General features: G+C 37.6%; 1 protein-coding gene across 1 annotated transcript in view; it reads left to right on the top strand.

Annotated features, from left to right (window-relative positions):
• Window positions 1-24,361, top strand: part of LOC147734876 (alpha-N-acetylgalactosamine-specific lectin-like) — a 124,130-nt gene that overhangs the window by 55,306 nt on the left and 44,463 nt on the right. Inside the window, exon 5 of the mRNA XM_086952519.1 lies at window positions 9,959-10,073. Within this exon, the coding sequence (XP_086808645.1) occupies window positions 9,959-10,073 (115 nt within the window). The remainder of the gene's footprint in view (window positions 1-9,958; window positions 10,074-24,361) is intronic.

Below are 24,361 nucleotides of genomic sequence, written 5' to 3'. Positions count from 1 at the left end.
AGGGAACCTACATGGAAAAGAGTGTGCCATAATCTGTGGTCTTCGTGAGGATTTTTTATTTCTTGTTCTCTCAGTTTGAAAAACCTTTAGCCAGACCAATCGGCTTTAAAATAAAAAAAGCTTGTAGAAGTGCTGGTCTCTCCCATAATAATTCAAACATACACTATCCTTCCTTTATATTAAACTCGACAAAGTTTTCATAGTTTTATTCATAATTCCTAACAGAGAGCCTCTGGAATTGCATAGGTTAAATTGGTATATGTCTGCAACAAACTTTCCACTGTCCCAGCCTTTATTCTGCTGGGCAGCACCGCTCTTCTCTGCAACAGGTTCAGGCATCATGAACCTCATCATAAACCTCTCCAAAATTGAGGAGTAGTTTTCAGGAACCCGACCTAGGTTCTAAGCTGGCATGTCAGCATATTGAGGACAATGAATGAAAACTGAACCTTCTCGCACACAGAGTTCTAAATTTTAGGTAAGATAGTGCAAAAAAGTGGTTAGGTGCTACCAGGGTTCCTCCTTCTGAGTCTTGGAGGTTGGAATAATACTTATGATAGCGCCATTCCAATCGGGAATGGCGACCCCAGAAGCACACTGGATCGAAAAATTTCTTTAAACTTGGTACTTTCAAAATAAAGTTTTATTAGAGCATTAAGTTTCTCTTATTGTAATCTTTGGCTCTTCACATGTTTCATAAATCAAAATTATATTTGGCCCAATGCATTTCGGGCAATGCTGCCCTTCATCAGGGGCATTAATTTTCTATTGAGAAAAGATGAAACACAACTGTCATATATTCGTTTTTCAGTACATATGAATTTCATAATATCTTGACATTGTTCTCATGTTATTAACTCTGTACATGGACATGTATAAACAACTTTCATAAATATGCAAAATATCGTTGTTAACTCTGTACATGGACATGTATACGCAACTTTCAAGAATATGCACAAACATTGCAGTCATATGAAGTATGTGGCGAATAAATCATCAAAATCCATAAAATAACATGAGCAAGTGCCCGTAATAGTCAGTGAATCAAAGAGTGAATGAACGAGAATAAATGAAAAAAATTAATAAACGGGCACCAAACGTACACGTACCTTCCAGATTGACGGAAGTTTTTGACAATGTTTTTAAATGGATCAATTCAATGCGCGTAAACCCAAGACAGTTAACCTGTGGCAAATAAAAGAATTTTTCAAATGCTTAATGTTATGTGTGCCAGTGGCGGTGGGTATCAAACCAAAATCAATGGTGTGTTATCGATCATACATGGAAATGTAGAAAGCCACCATCAGGCTAGAAACGTAAACGGTGCCAATCGGGTTTGCGAACCATGCTCTGTAAAAAGAACCCAATTGGTTCAGTGCCAAATACCGGTAAATTACGGAGTTAACTAACTATGTGGGTAAAAATGTCGAGGTGCTTGTAACACTCACCTAGTGTCTCGCGTTTAGTTAGATGCTGGGATGGTCCTGCCGTGTCTTCGGGAAAGTGTTTGGCGAAGTTTTTGCCGGTGTCGAATGTATAACCCTCCCAACCCGGAAATGGTACATGAAATGATAATAGAAAACGGGCGATGTGTGGTTTCTGAACGGAAAAGTGAAAACGGACAAAGTGTAGTTTCTGAACGAAAAAGTGAAGTTTGTTCGTTCAGAAACTACACTTTGTCCTTTTTCACTTTTCCGTTCAGAAACCACACATCGCCCTTTTTCTATTATCATTTCATGTACCATTTCCGGGTTGGGAGGGTTATACATCCGACACCGGCGAAAACTTCGCCAAACACTTTCCCGAACACACGGCAGGACCATCCCAGAGTCTAACGAAACGCGAGACACTAGGTGAGTGTTACAAGCACCTCGACATTTTTACCCACATAGTTAGTTAACTCCGTATTTTACCGGTATTTGGCACTGAACCAATTGGGTTCTTTTTACAGAGCATGGTTCGCAAACCCGAATGGCACCGTTTACGTTTCTAGCCTGATGGTGGCTTTCTACATTTCCAGGTACGATCGATAACACACCATTGATTTTGGTTTGATACCCACCGCCACTGGCACACATAACATTCACACTCGAGCCCGGCAAATCCTCGGAGGAGCACGGGGGTAGGAACAATGATTTCTTTTGCTGCCGGACATTAAACCGCGCAGAATACCCCTCGCCTGCAAACTCATGGGGCTCTGACAATTACTGAGATAAAGACCACATCAGGTCAAATTTTTTTATTTTTTATTTTTTTTTATACCCATTGTATCGCTTTTTGCTTCACCTGGGCCAACTCATGCCCCGAAGCCCAAACAGCCAGCTGATTTTTGCTGTATTGTTTGTAGGACAGTAGGCATAACTTCATAGAACTGAGTACTAGAAGTAGGGATCGCTATTTAGTCCTGATGAGTAAGCAGTAGGGGACTGCTTACGAAACATGTCGACTAGGTAGTCAGCTAATGCTCTACCACACAACCCCTTCTTAATGTTCCCAGCTAGAGAAGCTAATAAATTTGTTTTTTTCTACTAAGCCGGGGAATTTTTAAACTTTTTTACTTTTTTCACACCCACTTGTGTTAGGTCCCTACACTTTCACTGATACCCATGCACCCACACATAGCCTCTGTCACAACTTAAGTGCTCCCGCGTAGTCCGTCTGGTCGAAGCACGCCCCGTCCCGTTATAGGGGCGGGAAGACCCCTATGATGAAGCATGACACTAACAGTTTTTTAGTGTGTGAGGGGTATTTTAACAAGCACATTGTGCTCTCATCTTTCCACCTTTAAGAGAGAGCCTAGTACCACTTCTAAAATATTTAAAAATAAATAAAAAAAACATCACCTTTTCACTTTTTTGATAGAATCCTTTTGGTTATACACATAACATTAAGCATTTGAAAAATTCTTTTATTTGCCACAGGTTAACTGTCTCGGGTTTACGCGCATTGAATTGATCCATTTAAAAACATTGTCAAAAACTTCCGTCAATCTGGAAGGTACGTGTACGTTTGGTGCCCGTTTATTAATTTTTTTATTTATTCTCGTTCATTCACTCTTTGATTCACTGACTATTACGGGCACTTGCTTGTGTTATTTTATGGATTCTGATGATTTATTCGCCACATATTTCATATGACTGCAATGTTTGTGCATATTCATGAAAGTTGCGTATACATGTCCATGTACAGAGTAACAACGATATTTTGCATATTTATGAAAGTTGTTTATGCATGTCCATGTACAGAGTTAATAACATGGGAACAATGTCAAGATATTATGAAATTCATATGTACTGAAAAACGAATATATGACAGTTGTGTTTCATCTTTTCTCAATAGAAAATTAATTCCCCTGATGAAGAGCAGCATTGCCCGAAATGCATTGGGCCAAATATAATTTTGATTTATGAAACATGTGAAGAGCCAAAGATTACAATAAGAGAAACTTAACGCTCTAATAAAACTTTATTTTGAAAGTACCAAGTTTAAAGAAATTTTTCGATCCAGTGTGCTTCTGGGGTCGCCATTCCCGATTGGAATGGCGCTATCATAAGTATTATTCCAACCTCCAAGACTCAGAAGGAGGAACCCAGGTAGCACCTAACCACTTTTTTGCACTATCTTACCCAAAATTTAGAACTCCGTGTGCGAGAAGGTTCAGTTTTCATTCATTGTCTTTACCATTCTGAGTCACACGAACCCACGCACTACCAATTAAACAAAATGCAATTCGAAGACATTATCAAGATTACTGATGAAAGAGCTCAATCTCTAAGGTTCACGGAAGATGACACACAACAAATATACTCGTTAATAGAGGAATGTGAAACTGCATTACCTGGTACAGGATCCAAAGAAAGTAACATCAAACAACTCCTTCACATGTCAAAGAAAATAGTCAATCAAAAATTACATGCAAGCACGTTAATACGTTACCACAAAGTTCAAAGATTCCCCCGAGGGTTACGTATCTCGCTCAAATCAACATTGTGCAAAAACAATTCAAAATTTACGGAAAGATGGCAAGCAATACTGAATAAGTGTTCTCTCGACCTCATACTGTTAATCGTAGAAGAACTGGCTAAACTAATTGAGGATCTGACCAAAGAAACACAACAATTAAAACAGGATATAAGCAAAATTCTAACAGCAGAAGAAATGGATGACATGCTTAAAGACATTACTAAACAATTGGAGTCATACACTAAAGACATAAACAAAAGAAAAATCAGGAAATTCAAACATGACACGCTTGATTACAAGCTTGGAGAAGTCTATAGCTGGGCTGACATATATGCAAGAAGAAGGCAACAAAATTTCACATCAAATAGACAATCTGATGAAACATCATCCTCAGATGATTCTCAATCCAGAAGACAACCCCCGAGATCTCAACCTCCCACAAAAAAAACGCAAGAGCAACCAACCACATCCAGTGGTACAAATAAAAATGGGAATTCTTTTTTGGAGAGAGGCCAAAAATCAACCGAAGAACCGGGAGGGGCAAAAGGCCAAGTAACGGAAGACTCAATCTCAAGAAACACCAGGAGTCAAAAACCCTAGTTATAAACGTTTCTAATCAACAAATATCAAATGCCGAGATAAAAGTTTTACAAAAAGGAACCACGTTTGTATCAACATTCCATTCTAAACTCTTGGATACACAAATATGTATCTACAAGTTTATGAGAAAGTTATGTTTGAGACACTTTTTTAGTAATGTCATCCAAACCACAGATGAACCTTCCAAAGACACTCTGAAGGGTCTTAGAAACAAAAGTAAATTCACCCCCCTGGTGAGCCACAAGGTCCTGGATGCATTTGAAAAGGTCATAAGCAAAGAAGTAGAGAAACTTTACAAACAGCCTAAGTCGAGAGTTACCAATCTTTTAAACAAAGAACGGAACATTTTGAAAAAACTGGCAGAAAACCCAGAATCAACATACGTTAGGCAGACAAGGGGAGTGCCGTTGTTATCCTAAAAACAGACTACTATGATAATCAAGTCAATGAACATGTTAATGATTCAAACATCTACTACAAAACAGATAGAGATCCAACAAAAGAATTTACAGAGATACTGTCCACACTAATAATCCGCACAATGGACCTAGGTGTAATTGGATCCAAGGAAAAACAATACCTCATCAAAACCAACCCATCAGTACCATATATATATATGATACCGAAAATACATAAACATCCCACCCATCCTCCATGCAGACCCATTGTGTCCATAGTCAACTCCATCCACGAGCCAATTGGAAAGTACATCGATCGACATCTACAACCTTTGGTACCATCCATGTCAACTTACATTAAGGACACAACCCACTTTCTAAACATACTCGAAGATCTGAAAGCATCATTTACCAGCGAAATGATACTCTGTACCATTGACGTCCAGTCATTATATACCTCAATTCCACATAACCTTGGTTTAGACGCGACAGCGTCATTTCTCATGTCATCAGAGATGGAAGAAGGCTTGAAGGTATTCATTATGGAACTCTTAAATTTCACATTGTATCATAGCTACTTTTCATGGAAAGAGTCATTTTACATTCAAAGCTCTGGTACTTCTATGGGCAATTGTGCCGCACCCGCCTACGCGAATCTTTTCATGTACAGGTTCGAATTGGACAACATTTTGAGTAAAGAACAGTGGTCAAAAAATCTGATTACATATGAGAGGTACATTGATGACATATTCGTCTTATGGAAGGGTACGCAAATGGAGCTAGAACAAGCCATTGAAGATTTGCATGAGGTCAACGACCGGATCAAATTCACTCATAACATACAAAGGGCCAATTTACCGTTCCTGGATGTACTAATCCAGAAGACTCAAAATAAACTTGAAACCAGTGTCTTTACCAAAATCACTGACAGAAACAACCTATTACATTTCGCAAGTTTTCACCAGCATTCTCTAAAAAGACATTTACCATATTCCCAACTGTTGCGAATAAAAAGGATCTCATCAACGACTGAATCATTGAACCAAAGCATACAAATCTGCATTGACATATTTCAAGAGCGCGGTTACCCAATGGAGATTCTAGAAGAAGCCAAAACCAAAGTATCTAAAATTGACAGAACATCATTATTACAATCTCCACCAAAGCCCAAAGAAGAGGAGAGAATGGTATTTGTTTCAAAGTACTCAACTGAAAGTACCAAAATCAAGAGAATCATATTGAAAAACTAGTCATTATTGACATTGGAGGAAGATTTCAGAAACATTTTTCAACAAAATCCACGATTTGCATTCCATAGGTCTTCGAATATCAAAGAAATATTAAACAAAAAACCACAGAGTTATACCAACAAACACAAAGGCACGCTACCCTGCCACAATTGTGGAAATTGTAATGCAATCATAAAAGGCACTGAAATTAAACATCCCAGCCAAGGGTTCTCCATCAAACTAAGAGTCACAGCAACGTGTGACAGTCGAAACTTGATTTACCTGATCAAAGGCCCATGTGGCTTGGCTTACGTGGGGAAAACAGAACGTAAAATAAAGACACGCATGATCAAACACAAAAGTAACATTCGAACAAAGAACGCCAAATCCCCTCTGGCATCGCACTTTAACAACCACAATCATTCTCCAAGTCAAGTACGTTTCCTTGTTTTGGAATCAGTTCCGGTTTTACCAGGCAGAGACAATACTCAACATCTACTAAGAAGAGAAATGTTCTGGATCTCCTACCTAAATACGGCACAACCGAAAGGTCTTAACGAACGCGTGGATTTAAACTGCTTCTTGTAAATAGTATACATCAATCATGAACTTTATTGAACAGTGTGTGAACACAAAAAAAACAGCAAATCTTTCCCCTTACTATTTTGTACATAGCAACTACTTACATGCTGTTTTGTTGGACACACGCATCAGGACTTGGTAATGTATTTAACTATTATTCCAAGGTTTGTTATACGCTTCGAACAATAAGAATTGTGCTCTTGATTGATTACGAGTAATTGACATGTAATATTTTGAAATCCTGAGATGTGTTACGTACTCCACATCAAGTTTAATGTGGTATTGAAATTTATGCACACACTCTTATACATCGTGTTTTAATATTGTTGCTAAAAACACGAACAAACTTCACTTTTTCGTTCAGAAACTACACTTTGTCCGTTTTCACTTTTCCGTTCAGAAACCACACATCGCCCGTTTTCTATTATCATTTCATGTACCATTTCCGGGTTGGGAGGGTTATACATCCGACACCGGCGAAAACTTCGCCAAACACTTTCCCGAACACACGGCAGGACCATCCCAGCGTCTAACGAAACGCGAGACACTAGGTGAGTGTTACAAGCACCTCGACATTTTTACCCACATAGTTAGTTAACTCCGTAATTTACCGGTATTTGGCACTGAACCAATTGGGTTCTTTTTACAGAGCATGGTTCGCAAACCCGAATGGCACCGTTTACGTTTCTAGCCTGATGGTGGCTTTCTACATTTCCAGGTACGATCGATAACACACCATTGATTTTGGTTTGATACCCACCACCACTCGCACACATAACATTAGGCATTTGAAAAATTATTTTATTTGCCACAGGTTAACTGTCTCGGGTTTACACGCATTGAATTGATCCATTTAAATACATTGTCAAAAACGTCCGTCAATCTGGAAGGTACGTGTACGTTTGGTGCCCGTTTATTATTTTTTTTCATTTATTCTCGTTCATTCACTCTTTGATTCACTGACTAGTACGAGCACTTGCTCGTGTTATTTTATGGATTTTGACGATTTATTCGCCACATATTTCATATGACTGCAATGTTTGTGCATATTCATGAAAGTTGCGTATACATGTCCATGTACAGAGTTAACAACGATATTTTGCATATTTAGGAAAGTTGTTTATACATGTCCATGTACAGAGTTAGTAACTTGAGAACAATGTCAAGATATTATGAAATTCATATGTACTGAAAAACAAATATATGACAATTGTGTTTCATCTTTTCTCAATAGAAAATTAATTCCCCTGATGAAGGGCAGCATTGCCCGAAATGCAGTGGGCCAAATATAATTTTGATTTATGAAACATGTGAAGAGCCAAAGATTACAATAAGAGAAACTTAATGCTCTAATAAAACTTTATTTTGAAACTACCAAGTTTAAAGAAATTTTTCGATCCAGTGTGCTTCAGGGGTCGCCATTCCCGATTGGAATGGCGCTATCATAAGCATATTGAGTACAGACATGCCAAAGTGTTTACTAACAGATTATTGTGAAGGTAAAGTAAGTATATGTTGTCAAGGTACATATATATATTGTTAAGTATAGTTATCCTCTACTGACCTTTACGATATTCTGGAGTGGACAGTTTGGCACGCACATTTTTACATCTCAATATTCTGGTAGATTTCTGTCAGAGCTCAACTCAGCAGGACTCCTTTCCATACCAAGCACCATCTCTCTGGCACTTAGGGTGATATTAGCAACAACTTGCGATAATTATCGTAAAACACGCTTAGCGTGTTTTTTTTTTCATCGCCAGATATTATCGCGGAGATAACACGCTATTTGCAACGTTTATCTCTAATGCCATATAATATCCAGCGATAGCGGCTAAATGTGTGAATATCTCTGGAAATCCAGCGATATTTACGCATTAACGCCATGGTGGACTTAGCTTGACAATCCACCTCCCAGTGAAGAAACAGGTAAGTCATGTTTTCCGCAGGTGTTAAATTCTAGCAATAATCGCGCTTAGCGCAACTTTTTTCATTACTTCGCCTGCGTTGCTAATAGGGGGAAGTTGTGTTAGCGACTGTTTTCAGTCGCTTTTAGTTGGGAACGCCTACCTTGCATGTCATTAGCAATAATTATCGCTGACATGCAAGGCAACAGGAAAACCGCCTCTATCACAAGAAAGCTGTCGCTAACGCCTGTTAGCGACAGCTTGCTGATAGGGCAATAAAAAAAGATCATCGCTTAGCGGCAAAAAGTGCTGCTGAAGCGGCGATAAGGCCCTTGGTAATAATTCCTCGGTCTTTGGACCGTTAACACACAGAGTGGACCCTTAGCCTCTTAATCTTGTAACCTCTCTGTAAGGATGAAATGTTAAAATCAGGGGGCCTTATTTATGAGGCCTTGAGACAGTTTTGAACTTCCGTTGCGTCACTTTTTGTGACACTTAAGCAGCATAAAACATGCCTCCTGGTGCGCCCTATTTACAAAGTGAGGCATCTAAGCAGATGCGTCACTTTGTAATTCCCTGCGCTACATTATACCTGCATCAGGTATAATGTAGCGCAGGGGGGGTTCTAACATAAGTAAGCCCCGAAGAAGTGACGCAGTAAAATCTATGAGATTTCACTGCGTCACTTCTATGGTGCAAATGCATCAAAAAATGACGTCTGCTTCACAGCAGGCGTAAGACTGACGCAGGCCCTTTCACATGGGGCTTGCCCCATGTGAAAGGACACATTGCTGGAGTTGCGTCACTTTTGTGACACACTCCAGCAAGGCGTCACTTTTGCGCCTGCAGATACGTCAGAAATACTGACGAATCTGTAACTCCTTGCAACAAGATGCGTCATACAGTAAAAATGACGCATCCGTCATGTCGCATGGAGGGTGCACTGAGAAGTGACGCATCACTGCTTTCACGCAGCGATGCATCACTTCTAATAAAGGAGGCCCTTGGTCTTTGCCCAGAGGCTTTGTTAACGCAGATAGTGAACTTAAGAACTAGGCTTATCAGTAAACACAATGCAATTAAACATAATAAACTTATTTATGGCACAAACATGCTTATATTTATATTTGAAACTTCTCTGTCTAAGGTACTTACTCAACTTGTTGAGTTTACTTGAATTCCTTACAAACAAGCTAGTGTTAACTTGTGCAGTTCACTATTATACGTCTTTAGCTACAATAATTTGATTTACCACTGTGAGTTTTTTTGTTCCATGAAGGAGGGACAGTATATGAATTCCGATGGATCTAAAATTACAATGCTGCCATTTGGCAAAGGCCAACCTGACAATCTTGGCAACAAAGACTTCATCGGCTCCTGGTACATAGAGGATGGTAAGAAGGTTCCTATTATATTTTCAAAATCATAAGTAGATAAGGAATGTATTTAAGATTTGAATGCTCTAAAAGATAATTAAATCAACTAACCATTTAGTGTTATACGTTTAAATACAATTTGGGTTAGATAAAGGGACATCAGGCTTATTTTGATGAAGAAATTTAAAACTGTAAATTGAGTTCATCTATTGCCTAAGCCTTCTCAAAAATCAAGTTTTATGATCCAAGATGTGTTTTAAGTGAAATATTAATAGAGGCAACAAATTATTCATGATAGCATGCTGATCTGATTTAATTTGCAATATTGCTTGCGTGACATCAAAATACATAATCAGCATAGTGGTCAACTTCAAATCAGAACGTTTACACCAGCCTACAAATAATCACATCAAGTATTTATTTAGCTATCTTGGACCTGGCCCTCTCTCAAGGCTCACTCCAAAGTTTTTGCCTTCACTCCCTTCCTTTGCTGAGCCCCTTTTTTAGGGCTTTCGGAACTCTGTACACTTTAACACTCCTAACCAGTGCCACTTAAAACTCAGTCCAATTGGCAGATACCTAATTGGTACATTTAATTTACTTGTATATGGTATTACATGTACCAGGGCCTGTAAACTAAATACTACGAGTGGACCGCAGTACGTATTGTGCCAGCCATTAACAAAGCACTTTAATACTGCAGCCTGTTGTGAAGTTATGAAACTGCCATATCGACCTAGCAAAATAAACCTTTTGCTAGGCCTAAACCTTCTCTTTTTAATACTTATAAGGCACACCTAAGGTAGGTGCTGAAGGCTCATAGGGCAAGGGGCATTGAATTTATAAAGGAGGACATGTTTTTCACTGCTGTAAGGCCTGTTTATCTGATGCAGCGCTACTCCGGAAATGTTTTCTAAAACCATATCACCTTTTCCTGAAGTACCAAATCATACATTACTCATCAGTGGGGCCCATAACACTGCGAGTTGCTCACAAACACTTTTCATCCTACCTCATGGATCGGTGTGATTCAAAGGAGAGCTGCTGGATCATAGCGGAGTGTCTAAATCAAAACTAAATATTTATACTATATACACCTGCAGTTTAAAGGAACTTTACTATGGTTTTTATTAATGAGACGTTTTATTCAGACACACCACCATTATGGTCAAAGCTTAATTCTCCATTTATCTAATTTTTATTGAAAGCAAAGTTTAGCATGTCTAACAGTTTATTCACTTTATTTATTTCTTTATTAAAAAAATAACCTTAAAAGAGTAAAGGTTTTATCTCAAACAGTGATATTCATTTATTTCAAGGATTCAGAAATAGACATTAGTATTTAGGTTTCAGGACATAAGTATTAGCAAAAGACAAATTGTTCCCAAAGTTCATTTTTTCCTAGCTCCCTAAATAACAACCTCATCTAAAACTCATTTCTCATTCAGAGAAAATAGAAAATGTATTCAAAGTCTTACATCTCAGGAAAATCAGCATTCCGTCAGAATCTCAGGAGGTAATCGAAAAGAGAGTTTTTTCTTAAGAAAAGTCACGTCTTTTTATACCCTATTTCACTAACTTTATCTATCAACAAGAGTAACTGTCAGTACAACTCAAGTCCTGATTGGACAATTTGAGGGTGGATGAGCATCACCTCATCATTCTAATATTCATTTTCTGTAGCATCATCTGAAATTAAAAAGTTAATTGTTTATAGAATGTCCAGCCTAGTCACATCCTCAACTTATATGAGATTCCTTTACCACGTTTTGAAATTCAGATGTTCACATTTTGTTGGCAGTCATCTGGACTTTCAGGGCAAGCTGTCCTTGAGCTGCTCTCACTCAGGCACAGGCAGCTCACATTCAGCCTCAGCTCTAGCCACACATGCGCAGTATCTTTCACTGTCACAGTAATTGAAAACCTCCATTTTTAAGTAGGCCTCACAAGCCAGAATGGGAACTATCATAGAAACAAACACAAATAAATGTTAATTATTGAAATATTACCCTTCTGTTTACCTCCCCCAAACTAAGATTTTCCCTGTTAGTTGTTACCTAGCAAATAAGCAACACATATACAGGATATACTCACCTATCTCCATATTTTTGCCACGACATACATAAACAGAAACACATTTATGCCGCTTTTGATTAAATTAAAGCTTTGCAATAGTAAACACCATGACAGCATTACTAAATTAGTCAGTTATAGTTTTCCATGCAAGCAGATTAATATTCCCACGTGTATTTATGTGTGCATTCTATCCTACGTTGATTAGTATACCAAACAACACAATTAATAAATGTTACAGTTATGAGGAAATGACTTCCCAGGGGTATACAAAATTTTGTTTCTTCCCCTCACTCCATCAACTCCCTCCTTTGGTGATCTTATCACCAAATAACTCCCAAAATGTTGAACATTTTTATTGAAACATGTTTCAAGTTCTTCAGATTAGTATGGTTTATACTCTAGTATCTTCAGCTCCGGTTTCTTTAAGGAACTTTTCTTGAAATTCCTCCATTTCTATATCACAGTTTTCTCTTTCCCTTTCTCGTTTTTCTTGAATTGATTTCTTTATTGATTTTCTAACATAACTTCTTTTTGTATATATACAACATCATCCTAACATCAAAATCATTAATACTATTATTGTTACTGGGATTAGTATCTTACCTTTAATTGCACTACCTATTTCAAGAAACTAATGTTTAACTGCTGAAAAACTTTTACCAAGTCGTTCAAGAACCTCCAGTGGTTCAATTTCCTTATGCAATTCTGTAATGTTTGTAATGTACTTTTCAATGTTTTGACTTTTATCTGGAATGTAGGTACAACAGTGTTGTACCTTCAAAATTCCACAAACTCCTCCTTCTTTTTCCAAAATTATATTAAGAGCAAGACGATTTTGCATCACCATAGCTCTCATAGCAACCATTTCAGTATTTACCATTAAAAATCCACCTGCTGTGTCTGTTGACAAACGATCTACGATCGTTGATAATTTTCTAATTCGGTTTGCATTGAAAGATATTCCCACTGCTGGTATCAGTGCTCCAAAAATATCACCTATTATTTCAATCACTCTCTCTCTTTTTCTACGACTTAAAAGTTTACCTATCTCATGTATTCCATTAGTACCTCTATCTACATGAAAGATTTTAGGAAAGACCAGACCTACATAACATGTCCCTTACCAATGGTCCCGTAATTTATAATAAGCTTTGTTCCCACATATAAAGTATATGCCAGGGAAAACTGGATCCTTACCTCCTTTAAATCCCCAACACCCTATTATTCGATAAGTCTCTTTACATTGACTAGCTCCCACAAAATAATTGTCATACACAGTATTGTCTCTTCTCATACAAAATTTCCCTAATAATGGAGTGTCTATACTTATGGCCAACTTCACATTTCTATCATCAAGATTTTCATCTTCAAATGTCCAATATTTGGATTTAGCAGGGTTCATTCTTTCACTGCGTGTATAAGCATTTCTTCTCTCTTCAACCATATCTAAAAATGCTTTTTCCTCATTTCTCATTTTACAAGTCAAATTATTTCTGAATGAATATTCATGACTCAATTCATCCACTTCTAAGAAAAATTCTCCCATTACTTTAGCAGCCTTTTCTTTGTTCATTGCATTAATGACTTTCAATTTTGCAAATACATCATCAGAATTTGAATAGTAATATTCTAATTTCCCTGTTTGATAAAACAAGCTTGCAATCACACTACATGTAACACCATATGTAAGTGGAAGGTGATGATAGGTCTCCCCTTCTGAGACTGAGGCTGGCAACTTCACACACACATAGCAATCACTGGCATCCATGGTCCTAACATACTCAGATAACAGTCTTGAAAATGTGTTTCTGGTGTAATCTTTTTTTTAGTAGTATGTACTTTATTCGATAAAAAAAGTTTATCATAAAAGCATGTACATCCTAAATTCATATTTTTAAAAGAATCATAGTACAGTACAACATGATAAATGAGTCCAGCTGAACATTATACAGCTATATTAAAAATGTAGGACATGATCATTAAACGGCTAATAGTTGGCCATAAAAACAATACATCAAAAGACAAGCATAGGCACAACCTGGCTGCTACTTTTCACTAAAAGCTTTGATCTTATTAGCCATGCGCAGCCCAAATATTTTGCTACGCCACAGACCAAGGTGAGGGAGGAGGGGTCGGTATTTAAAATATGTAGTGCCACCCGATAGTTCTTGGAACCAAGCTTTTTACAAACGGGTTTAAGCCATTTAGTTTTAGCCATCCTATATGCTGGGCACGCGAAGAGGAAATATGCGATAGACTCATTGGGCCCGATTCACAGAATGAACTTAAGACTCAATCCTAAACTTACTACTATTTTGGTATTCACAGAATGCACTTACTACTTTTGGCATTCACTGAATGCACTTACTACTTTTGGCATTCACAGAATGAACGTACTACTTTTGGGGGCCGATTCACTTAACTAACTTCAGACAAAATCCTAAACTTACTACTTTTGGTATTCACAGAAGTTAGGATTTTGTCTTAAGTCTGTCTTAAGTCTGTCTTAAGTTTGTCTTAAGACAAACTTAAGACAAAATCCTAACTTCTGTGAATACCAAAAGTAGTAAGTTTATTCTGTGAATGCCAAAAGTAGTAAGTGCCTTCTGTGAATACCAAAATAGTAGTAAGTTTAGGATTGAGTCCTAAGTTCATTCTGTGAATCGGGCCCATTGGGAGCTGCGCAGCCTGGGCAAGAAGTAGATGATGGATTGCATCGATTCCAGGCTGCTGTCATTTCATTTAAAAGAGGGTTCCAATTCTTAACTTCATATAGAGCACCCTGTCCCTAGAAGTTTGGATGAAATCAAGGAAGGGTTCAAGTGTCCGGACAGGTTTCTGTTCCAGGAACCACTCAGTGAGGATCCCCTGGTGTATTCACTTATGGATCTATCTTGGTGAATTTCTGGTTTATATACAGGTGACTTATCAGCTTTAGAGACAACATTCTGTTCATTCAAACTTACATTTGGTTTCAACTTTGCTATATTGTCAGGAAAAGTAATGACAATAGCTAAAATTATCCACATAAAAATTAATAATCCAGTACATATTAAACACATTCTACAGCATTTTCTAAAAATAGAACATTTCGTTTTATGCTCATTATTAGCCATTTAAAAAAAAAATTACACAGCAATCGGCCTTACGATTCTCTTAGACCTTTGTCATCTGTGGGCTTTCACCTTTCACTTACAATGTTCTCTTTATGTCAGGATTTCAGGTTTTGTCTTTACCTTGTACCTTTGATCAATTATCACTTTTTCTCTGTGATTCAGTTCTTTACTCACTTTTCCCAATTGACTGTGGGCAGTATAAGTTCTCTTGGCTAGTGTTTACTTCTTCAATAGGAGGTAAAACAATGTACGACCATTCGGGTGATTTGTATTTTTGATTTTGTCTTCTTACTCTTTTTGTCCTTTGAACAACTTCTATTCTTTTTCCCAACAACTCCTTTTGACTGGTTATTTCATTTACTTGATCTTCTGGTTTTCTTGCTTTGTTAACCAGTTTGAATTTCAGTCCATCACTTCCTTTAGGCCAATTATCTCCTTTACAACTCTTTTTGTTTTAGGCTCCGTGGAGTTATGTTCCACTCTCCAAGCCCTTTTTCTGGAACTCTTTCTCAATGGAGTTTCATCTGCACTGTTGTCAGTTTCACTTTCAGTCTCTTCGACAGTTTCATTTATGACAAACTTTATAATGTCTTTCTCCTTTAACAGATCTTTCACTCTGTTAGGAACATCTCCATAGCTGTTACTTGGAATCTCATCCTTGTCGTGAGTTTTTTCCTCTTTTCCAGTGTCAGGATTTCGGTTCCTGCTTTCAGAGCTTTCAGAATGTTCCTCAGTATTCTCTTGATCACCAGTATTATCTCCACATTGCTCAGTGTCCTTACTGGTGTCAGTCTCTACTAAATATCGATTTTCAGAATTTGGTATTTCAACAATTTCTCCTTCTCCTTCAGATGTAGAGATAGCATCTGATACTTCCAGATGTCGACGTTCTTGTCGAGCTTCAGTATATGGATTTTTCTCTGGTTCACCTTCAGAGTCAGAATCAGTTGTGCTTTCACCTTCCTCGTTTGGATTCTCAGGTTCAGGCACACGGATGGTGTGACTTACAAGCACCCATCTCTTTACTCCAGCACATTTAACTGCAGTGGCGCTGACCAGTATAACTTGTCTTGGTCTCTGCCAGCGAGGCACCAAACAGTTTCTTTTGCGGTGTACCTTTATCCGAATCCAATCTCCAGGAACTAGATCATGAGCTGAATGTTTCTCTTTCGTGTTTGATTCAGTTCCCACCTGATGGAACACAGAAGTCAACACGTCAGACAGGTTTTTGCAGTAATCCAGTATGATGTCATCATTAATAGTTAACAGTTTATCAACTGGCGCAAATGCTTGTCTCATCACTCTGCCCATTAAAATCTCATGTGGACTCAATCCAGTCTTTCTGTCAGGGATACTCCTTAGGGTCATCAAAACAATTGGTAAGGCGTCTGGCCACTTTAGTCCTGTTGCCAAACACATTTTTGCAATTCTGTTTTTTATTGTCCCATTCACTTTTTCAACTTGTTCAGGTCTGTAAGCACAATGTCCAGTGCTTCACATATCATCTGCAGCAGTTTGTTTTGAAAGTGTGTTCCTCGATCAGTTTTGATCGTCACTGGAAATCCGTACCTTGGCATAATTTCATGCAAAAGCAATCTTACAACAGTTAGTCCATCATTTCTCCTAGTGGGGAAAGCCTCTACCTACCGAGAGAACAGACAAATGATCACCACAACATATCTGAGTTAATTACAAGGTGGAATCTTTATGAAATCCAACTGCATTCATGTGAATGGACCTCCCTCCCGTCCTATGGTTCCCAGACTCACAATTGTTTTTCTGTTTGGATTAAACTGCTGACCCATGAGGCATCTTGGACATAGACCTTCAGCAATCATCCTGAACTTAGTGTTGTACCATGTCTGTTTAAATAGTCGAAGCATGGCATCCCTTCCAACATGAGCTTGACCATGATACATTCGGGCCATATTTGAGATCCTGCTATCAGGCATTACTGGTCTTTCATGTTTATAAACACAAATTTCATCTTCTCTTTGCCTACATCCTGCTTTTGACCAGATGTTTTTCTCTTCCTCATCAGCTTCTTCTTGCATTTGTCTTACTTCCTGCTATGTCTCAACTACTGTTGTTAGCATTAAAGGACTTGAAACAAGTTCTTCTTTTCTGTCCTGATTTATGGATGCAAGATTTTTGGCACAGTATTTTGCAATTGAATCTACATACCTGTTACCTCGGTGATCTAATCATCCCCCTTCTTGTGGGCAGCGCATTTAACAACAGCTATTTTATCAGTCAATTGTATGGCATCAATCAACATTTTCACTAATTCGGCATACCGGATGGGGGATCCTGCAGAAGTTAAATAACCTCTTTGGGACCACAGTAGTCCGTAGTCATGGACAACCCCAAATCCATACTGACTGTCAGTCACTATGGTAACCTTGATTTCCTTTCCCAGTTCGCATGATCAAATCAGAGCAATCAATTCTGCTATTTGAGCAGAACGAATTCCTTTCAGACAAGATGCTTCCAGTACATCTGTCACTGTGTAAACTGCATAAGGAGGACTCAAAACACCATCATTTGTTCTCAGACATGAACCATCAACAAACATTACATAATCTGATTCAGGCAATGGCTCATCTCTGATGTCTGGTCTTGGTTTGGTACAGAATTTAAGAACATCTAAGCATTTATAATCAACCTCATTTCTTACTTCCGTTTCCATGGTATCAGGCAACAACGTAGAAGGATTTATGTTGACACATCTAGAGATTGTCACATTTTCTGCTCCCAGAATTACCTTCTCGTATTTGGTCATCCTATTGTTGGTGAGATACTGGGTCTTTGTCCTAGTGAGGAGAATCTCCACAGAATGTGGTACATACACCCTCACAGGAAATCCCATCACTATTCCTTCACTTTGTTCTAGACTTACGCTTGTAGCTGCTACTGCTTTCAGACAACATGGCAACGTCTTTGCAACTGGGTCCAAAACAGCTGAGAAATATGCAAGTGGCTTTCTCAGTTTTCCATGTCTTTGAATTAGCGTTGACAATGCACATCCTTCTCGTTCACTGCAATACAGTTCAAATTCTTTTTCATAGTCAGGCATCCCTAAAGCTGGTGCTTCGAATAAGCTAGTTTTAGCTGTTCAAATGCTTCCATCTCAGTCTTGGTCAATACTAAAGGGTCTCTGATATCTGCTCTGGTTAATCTCTGTAATGGTTTTGCTATCAGTGAAAATCCACTAATCCATTTTCTACAGTAATCTACCATTCCCAGAAACATTCTTACTTGTCTTTGAGTTTTTGGTGGCTGCATTCCTTGTATCATTTTGATTCTTTCTGCAGTGAAGTGTCTGATTCATTTGGCAAGCTTATGACCTAAGTATTGCACTTCTTTCTGACAAAATTGTAATTTTGATGGAGACACTTTATGTCCCTCCATTTCCAAATAATTCAATAATGCAATAGTATCTGTTCTACATGCATCTTTTGTCCTTGATGCCACTAGGAGATCATCAATGTACGTAATCAATACAGACTCTCCAGGCATTAAACTTTCTAGTGATTTCTTTAACAACTGATTAAAGATAGGTGGACTCTCAGTATACCCCTGAGGAATTCGGCACCATGCCAAAATGCGATCTCCGAACCGGAACGCAAATATTGTCTGGGTGCAATGGAACGGTAAAGAACGCATTACACAGATCAATCACAGTGTACTATTCTGCATCATGGGGAATTTGATACAAAATCACTGGTGGATTCGGTACAATTGGGCAACATGGGGCAACGATCTTATTGATTTTTCTCAAATCCTGTACCATTCTAAAGGTTCCATTTGGCTTTTTCAATCCCATTATCGGAGAATTACAATGACTACTTTCGATGTCTTTCAGAATGCCTTGATCAATCATTTTGTTTATTACTAAAGTTATTCCTTCAATTATTTCCGCTGCCATTTTATATTGAGGAATGTTTGGGTAACTCCCACCTTCTTTTATAGAGACTTTTACAGGATCTACTTCTTTCATTAATCCAATATCCTCTCCTGGGAAATCCCACACCTTCTCTTTCACTACCTTTTTCAATTCATCAGGTATCTTCTCTCGATCAAACACAGGAAACAACTTATTTTTCTCATTTTATACAAACTATCTTCATATGGGGTTTGCAGTTCTATGCCATCTGGTGAACAATATATCACGCAGTTCATTTTACACAAGATATCTCGGCCTAACAAATTTATGGGGCTACTATCACACACCACAAATCGATGCCTGTCTTTGAAATTTCCAATTTCTACTTTTCTACTTCAACTGGTTGTGTTATGGAGGTTTTAATCTGTCTATTAGCTACACCTACAACTTGGATATGCTCTCCAGAGAGAGGAAGATTTTGGACTTCCACTGATCTAACAGTAGAATGGGTAGCACCAGTGTCCACTAGGAAAGTTATTTCTACATCATTCACCTTTCCATTCACAAATGGACCAGACTGATCTACCTCAAGAGTGGCTCCAAGCACGCACTCTTCTCCCTCTCTCGGGCACCGTCAGAAGCTTTCATCCGACTCAATCCCGCCTTCCTCTTGTAACCAATACTGGAGACTCACATTCACTCTGGCCGATCGGTTTACCTGCTCGCCTCCGCTGAATCCTGTCTCTGCACTGTATCTCTGCAGATTTACACTGTGTGGAAGTGGCAGTTGTGGCACCTGACTTTGCTGAGTAACTATCCGCTGCTGTTAATAATAATACTAGTATTTATAAAGCGCGACCAGCTGCCTCAACTAGGAGGCGTCCCGGCGCTGTGAGGGCTTGGCAAGAAAGCTAGCTGGGAGTCTGCGGCTTAGAGAGGCACCGAGAACAGCCACGACTTAAGCTGTCTCCTAAAGCTTGTTTCTGATTGGGCCTTTTGCAGCTCAGGAGGCAGGGAGTTCCAGAGACGGGCCACGTTGGCTGAAAATGTCCAGCCGCCCAATCTAGCCCTTTTGACTCGCGGCACACTCAGTAGCACCTGATCATTTGAGCGAAGGGAGCGGGTCTGTGTGTATCTGGGCAGACGGGCTCTCAAATAATTAGGGCAAGTACCGTAGAGGGACCTGTAGGCCAGAGTAAGTTGCATTGGTTGTTGAATTACCTCATGCTGCACTTATGGATTCAATGATGTATTGTCTGGATTAACTCTTGGTGGATACTTACATTCTTTTCTCCAATGCCCTATTCTGCCACAATTTCGACAAGGGAACTTTTTCTTGAGCTTCTATATTTCCTACCAATTTTGTTTTGTTGAAATTCCCTTTTAATTTTCCTTGACTTGCATCAATATTTGTATTCTCTAATTGTGCTACTTGGTTTTTTGCTACCTTCACTTGTGCCCATATGGCTTTTTCCTTTAGTTTCTTTTGTTTAGCTTCAATTTCATCACTACAATATTTAGCCTGTTTCAACACATCATCTACTGTACTCGATTGCCATCCTATTAAACTATGTCTAATCATGTCTCCAATTTCTGGTCTTAAACCATATACAAATCGATACACAAAATGACTCATGTCTTTTTCGCTCAGTTCTTCATATCCACTGTATTGTTTAAACACCAATAACAGTCTTTCATAAAATGAATGCACAGATTCTTTTGATTCCTGTATAGTTCTGCCTATTTGAACCCAATCTGTTTCTTTTGGTGGAATTTTATTCTTCAAAAACACTATTACTTTTTCGGATCACTGAAATAATATCGAGGGACAAAATATCGACTTGCAAAAATATCGTGGACAAAATATCGACAGACAGAATATCAAGTTTGTATCTACAAACAGGTAAGTACAAAAATATCGAGTACAAAATATCGTTTACAAAAATATAGTTTTAAAAAAAATCGACTTTATTAAAAACAGTGTTAAATTAAATTAATAATAAAATGTAATTACTAAAATATACTTAAAAATACTTAAATTAACTTATAATAATTAAATATTAAATGAAATGAATACAAATACATTTTTACAATCATATTTGTTAAAACATATATATATAGTAACATACTATAATTAAATAAGATACTATTATACTACCGTACGGTAGCAGAAGTGTAAAAAATACTATTCCCACTCTAAAGAGTGCAAGCGTAGGGAAAGCATTGGATAGCGTAGGGGTTAAAATTACTATTCCCACTCCAGTGGGTGCAACAGTAGGGAAAGCGTTGGATAGCGTAGGGGTTAAAATTTCTATTCCCACTCCAGTGAGTGCAACAGTAGGGAAAGTGTTGGATAGCGTAGGGGTTTAAATTACTATTCCCACTCCAGTGGGTGCAACAGTAGGGAAAGCGTTGGATAGCGTAGGGGTTAAAATTACTATTCCCACTCCAGTGGGTGCAACAGTAGGGAAAGAGTTGGATAGCGTAGGGGTTTAAATTACTATTCCCACTCCAGTGGGTGCAACAGTAGGGAAAGCGTTGGATAGCGTAGGGATTTAAATTACTATTCCCACTCCAGTGGGTGCAACAGTAGGGAAAGCGTTGGATAGCGTAGGGGTTTAAATTACTATTCCCACTCCAGTGGGTGCAACAGTAGGGAAAGCGTTGGATAGCGTAGGGGTTAAAATTACTATTCCCACTCCAAAGAGTGCAACAGTAGGGAAAGCGTTGGATAGCGTAGGGGTAAAAATTACTATTCCCACTCCAGTGGGTGCAACAGTAGGGAAAGCGTTGGATAGCGTAGGGGTTAAAATTACTATTCCCACTCCAGTGGGTGCAACAGTAGGGAAAGTGTTGGATAGCGTAGGGGTTAAAATTACTATTCCCACTCCAGTGGGTGCAACAGTAGGGAAAAAGTTGGATAGCGTAGGGGTTAAAATTACTATTCCCACTCCAGAGAATACAACATTAGGGAAAGTAAATACTTCAAAAATAATTAAAGAATTTATTATTGAATATCTATTAATAATTAATTAAAAATAAATAATATTAGTATACAATATAATAATTAATATATTAAATTTACTAATTAACAATAATTATTTCTATTGATCACCTATTAATACTAATTAATAAAAAAATTACAATTAATTATTTAATAATGAAAAATTATTTAACAATTATTTGAAATTAAATAAATATAAATAAATGTAATTAATTATTTATAATTTAATCACTTCCCACCCAATTCCCCTATAAACTCACAACCCGCTACAAAAATAATTTCGTAAAATTTACATAATTACCAATTAATTAATTAAAATTAATTACCAATTAAAATTTAATTAACTAACTATTATAAATAAATTAACTATTAATTTAAATTTACTATCAATAAATTAATTTAAATATTTAATTAATTATAATTAAAATACTTCCCACCCTATTCCCCTATAAACCCACAACCCGCTACAGAATTAAATTACGCAATAATTATAAAAACAAAAATCATTAATATAAATTAATTATAACGTAAATACACACTTTTCACACATATTATACCATAAAAATACACTATAAAAAATTAGATATTATTAAAAAAACGATATTTTTTACTATCTATATTTTTAACAGTCGATATTATATCACTTACCATAATAACGATATTTTGGTCATCTATATTCTGTCCTGTCGATATTTTGTCCAGTCTATATTTAAAAGTCGATATTATGCCCAGTCGATATTTTTGAGTCGATATTATGTCTGTGCACCTACTTTTTCATATTTACGCATCACTTCAGGCGACGGAGCACCTGTTAGTTTGCCTCGAGGATATTCCTCCTTCGGTCAATTTACAGTTATCTTGTACTCAGTCCACAGATCTGCTGGTACAACTATGTCAAATAATCCATCCAGATCAACCCATAGTACTTTTGAAACTTTCACAAATCGATCTACCTGTCGATACCATTCTACTGGTTTTTCTCTCAATCTGGGGAAATCACTTGTAAATGATAATATATCCTGTCTACTCCAAGGAACATGTACATATCCTCCTCCAGGTATTTCTATCATATGGATTTAATTTGCTACCGTCACTTTTTCTCTCACAGGGAACGCTAATGTAGATTTATCACTGGCCTTTTCTTTCTTCTTTGCCCATTTTATTTTCCACTTATTCACATCTCCCCATCTCCTTAGTAGTACAATTAATTCTTTTATTTGAGTCAACCTTCCTGCAGTATTCATATTTTCAATGTCCTTTTCTGAAAAGTCTACTCCGTAGGATTTCTGCAATGTTTTATTCTTTGCGAATTCTATTTCAAATTCACTCGCTAATCCTTCTATTTGATCATGTACAGACTTTGCTCTCCATGTTATACTTTTACACATGAACATAAGTTCATTGTCTTGGCACGTTTTTAATCTGTCCATTCCAATTGTTACAATAATTCATTCTTCCACATCGACTTTTAATCTTGCCACATCTAGTACTTTAGGTTCATGTTCTTTCAATTTCAGAGTTTTAAGCCAATCACTTAATTCTTGTTCCGATGGTCCTACAGGAGTCTGTGTTAAGTCTATTTTCTCTATACTCTTTTCAGGTGTAGCAGAATCAGATTCTGCTCCAGTTGCATACTTATAGGGCAAACTCTGATTAAAAGTTGGCAGATTTACATTACTTGTTCACCTAATTTCTGACAAATCTGGATAAATATTTTCTTTTACCTTTTACCAACTTTGTTGTAAAGGGATTGTCAAACTTGGCTCTTTTATTCTTTGGTTTTCAAACGCTGGGATTACAGGTCCTATTGTTACTGGAACTGTTACTGCTTCTAGGTTTTTGGTAAGCTCTTGTATCTTTTCTGTCAATTCATTTGTAGATCGTATATATTCAGAAGTATTTGGTTGTTATTCAACTCGTTTTTCTACTCTATTTACACTTCTTCTTTCGCTATTTTGGTTAGGAGTACCGGTAAGTCTTGTTTCTGTCATTGGGGCATTTGGATAATATCTAATTTCTACTCTTTCTGGTATATCTCTAAAATTTGAAAATTGTCTTGGAGTTTCATTGGTTAGGAGTACCGGTAAGTCATGTTTCTGTCATTGGGGCATTTGGATTATATCTCATTTCTACTCTTTCTGGTATATCTCTAAAATTTGAAAATTGTCTTGGACTTTCATTAATTTTATCTTCCAGCACGGTATCCTCTGATTCACTATCACCA

Source organism: Lissotriton vulgaris, chromosome 1_2 (genome assembly GCF_964263255.1).
Source record: "Lissotriton vulgaris chromosome 1_2, aLisVul1.2, whole genome shotgun sequence".
NCBI lineage: Eukaryota > Metazoa > Chordata > Amphibia > Caudata > Salamandridae > Lissotriton > Lissotriton vulgaris.
Note: the sequence above shows the minus strand (reverse complement) of the source record. Positions and strands in the feature narration are given on the sequence as shown.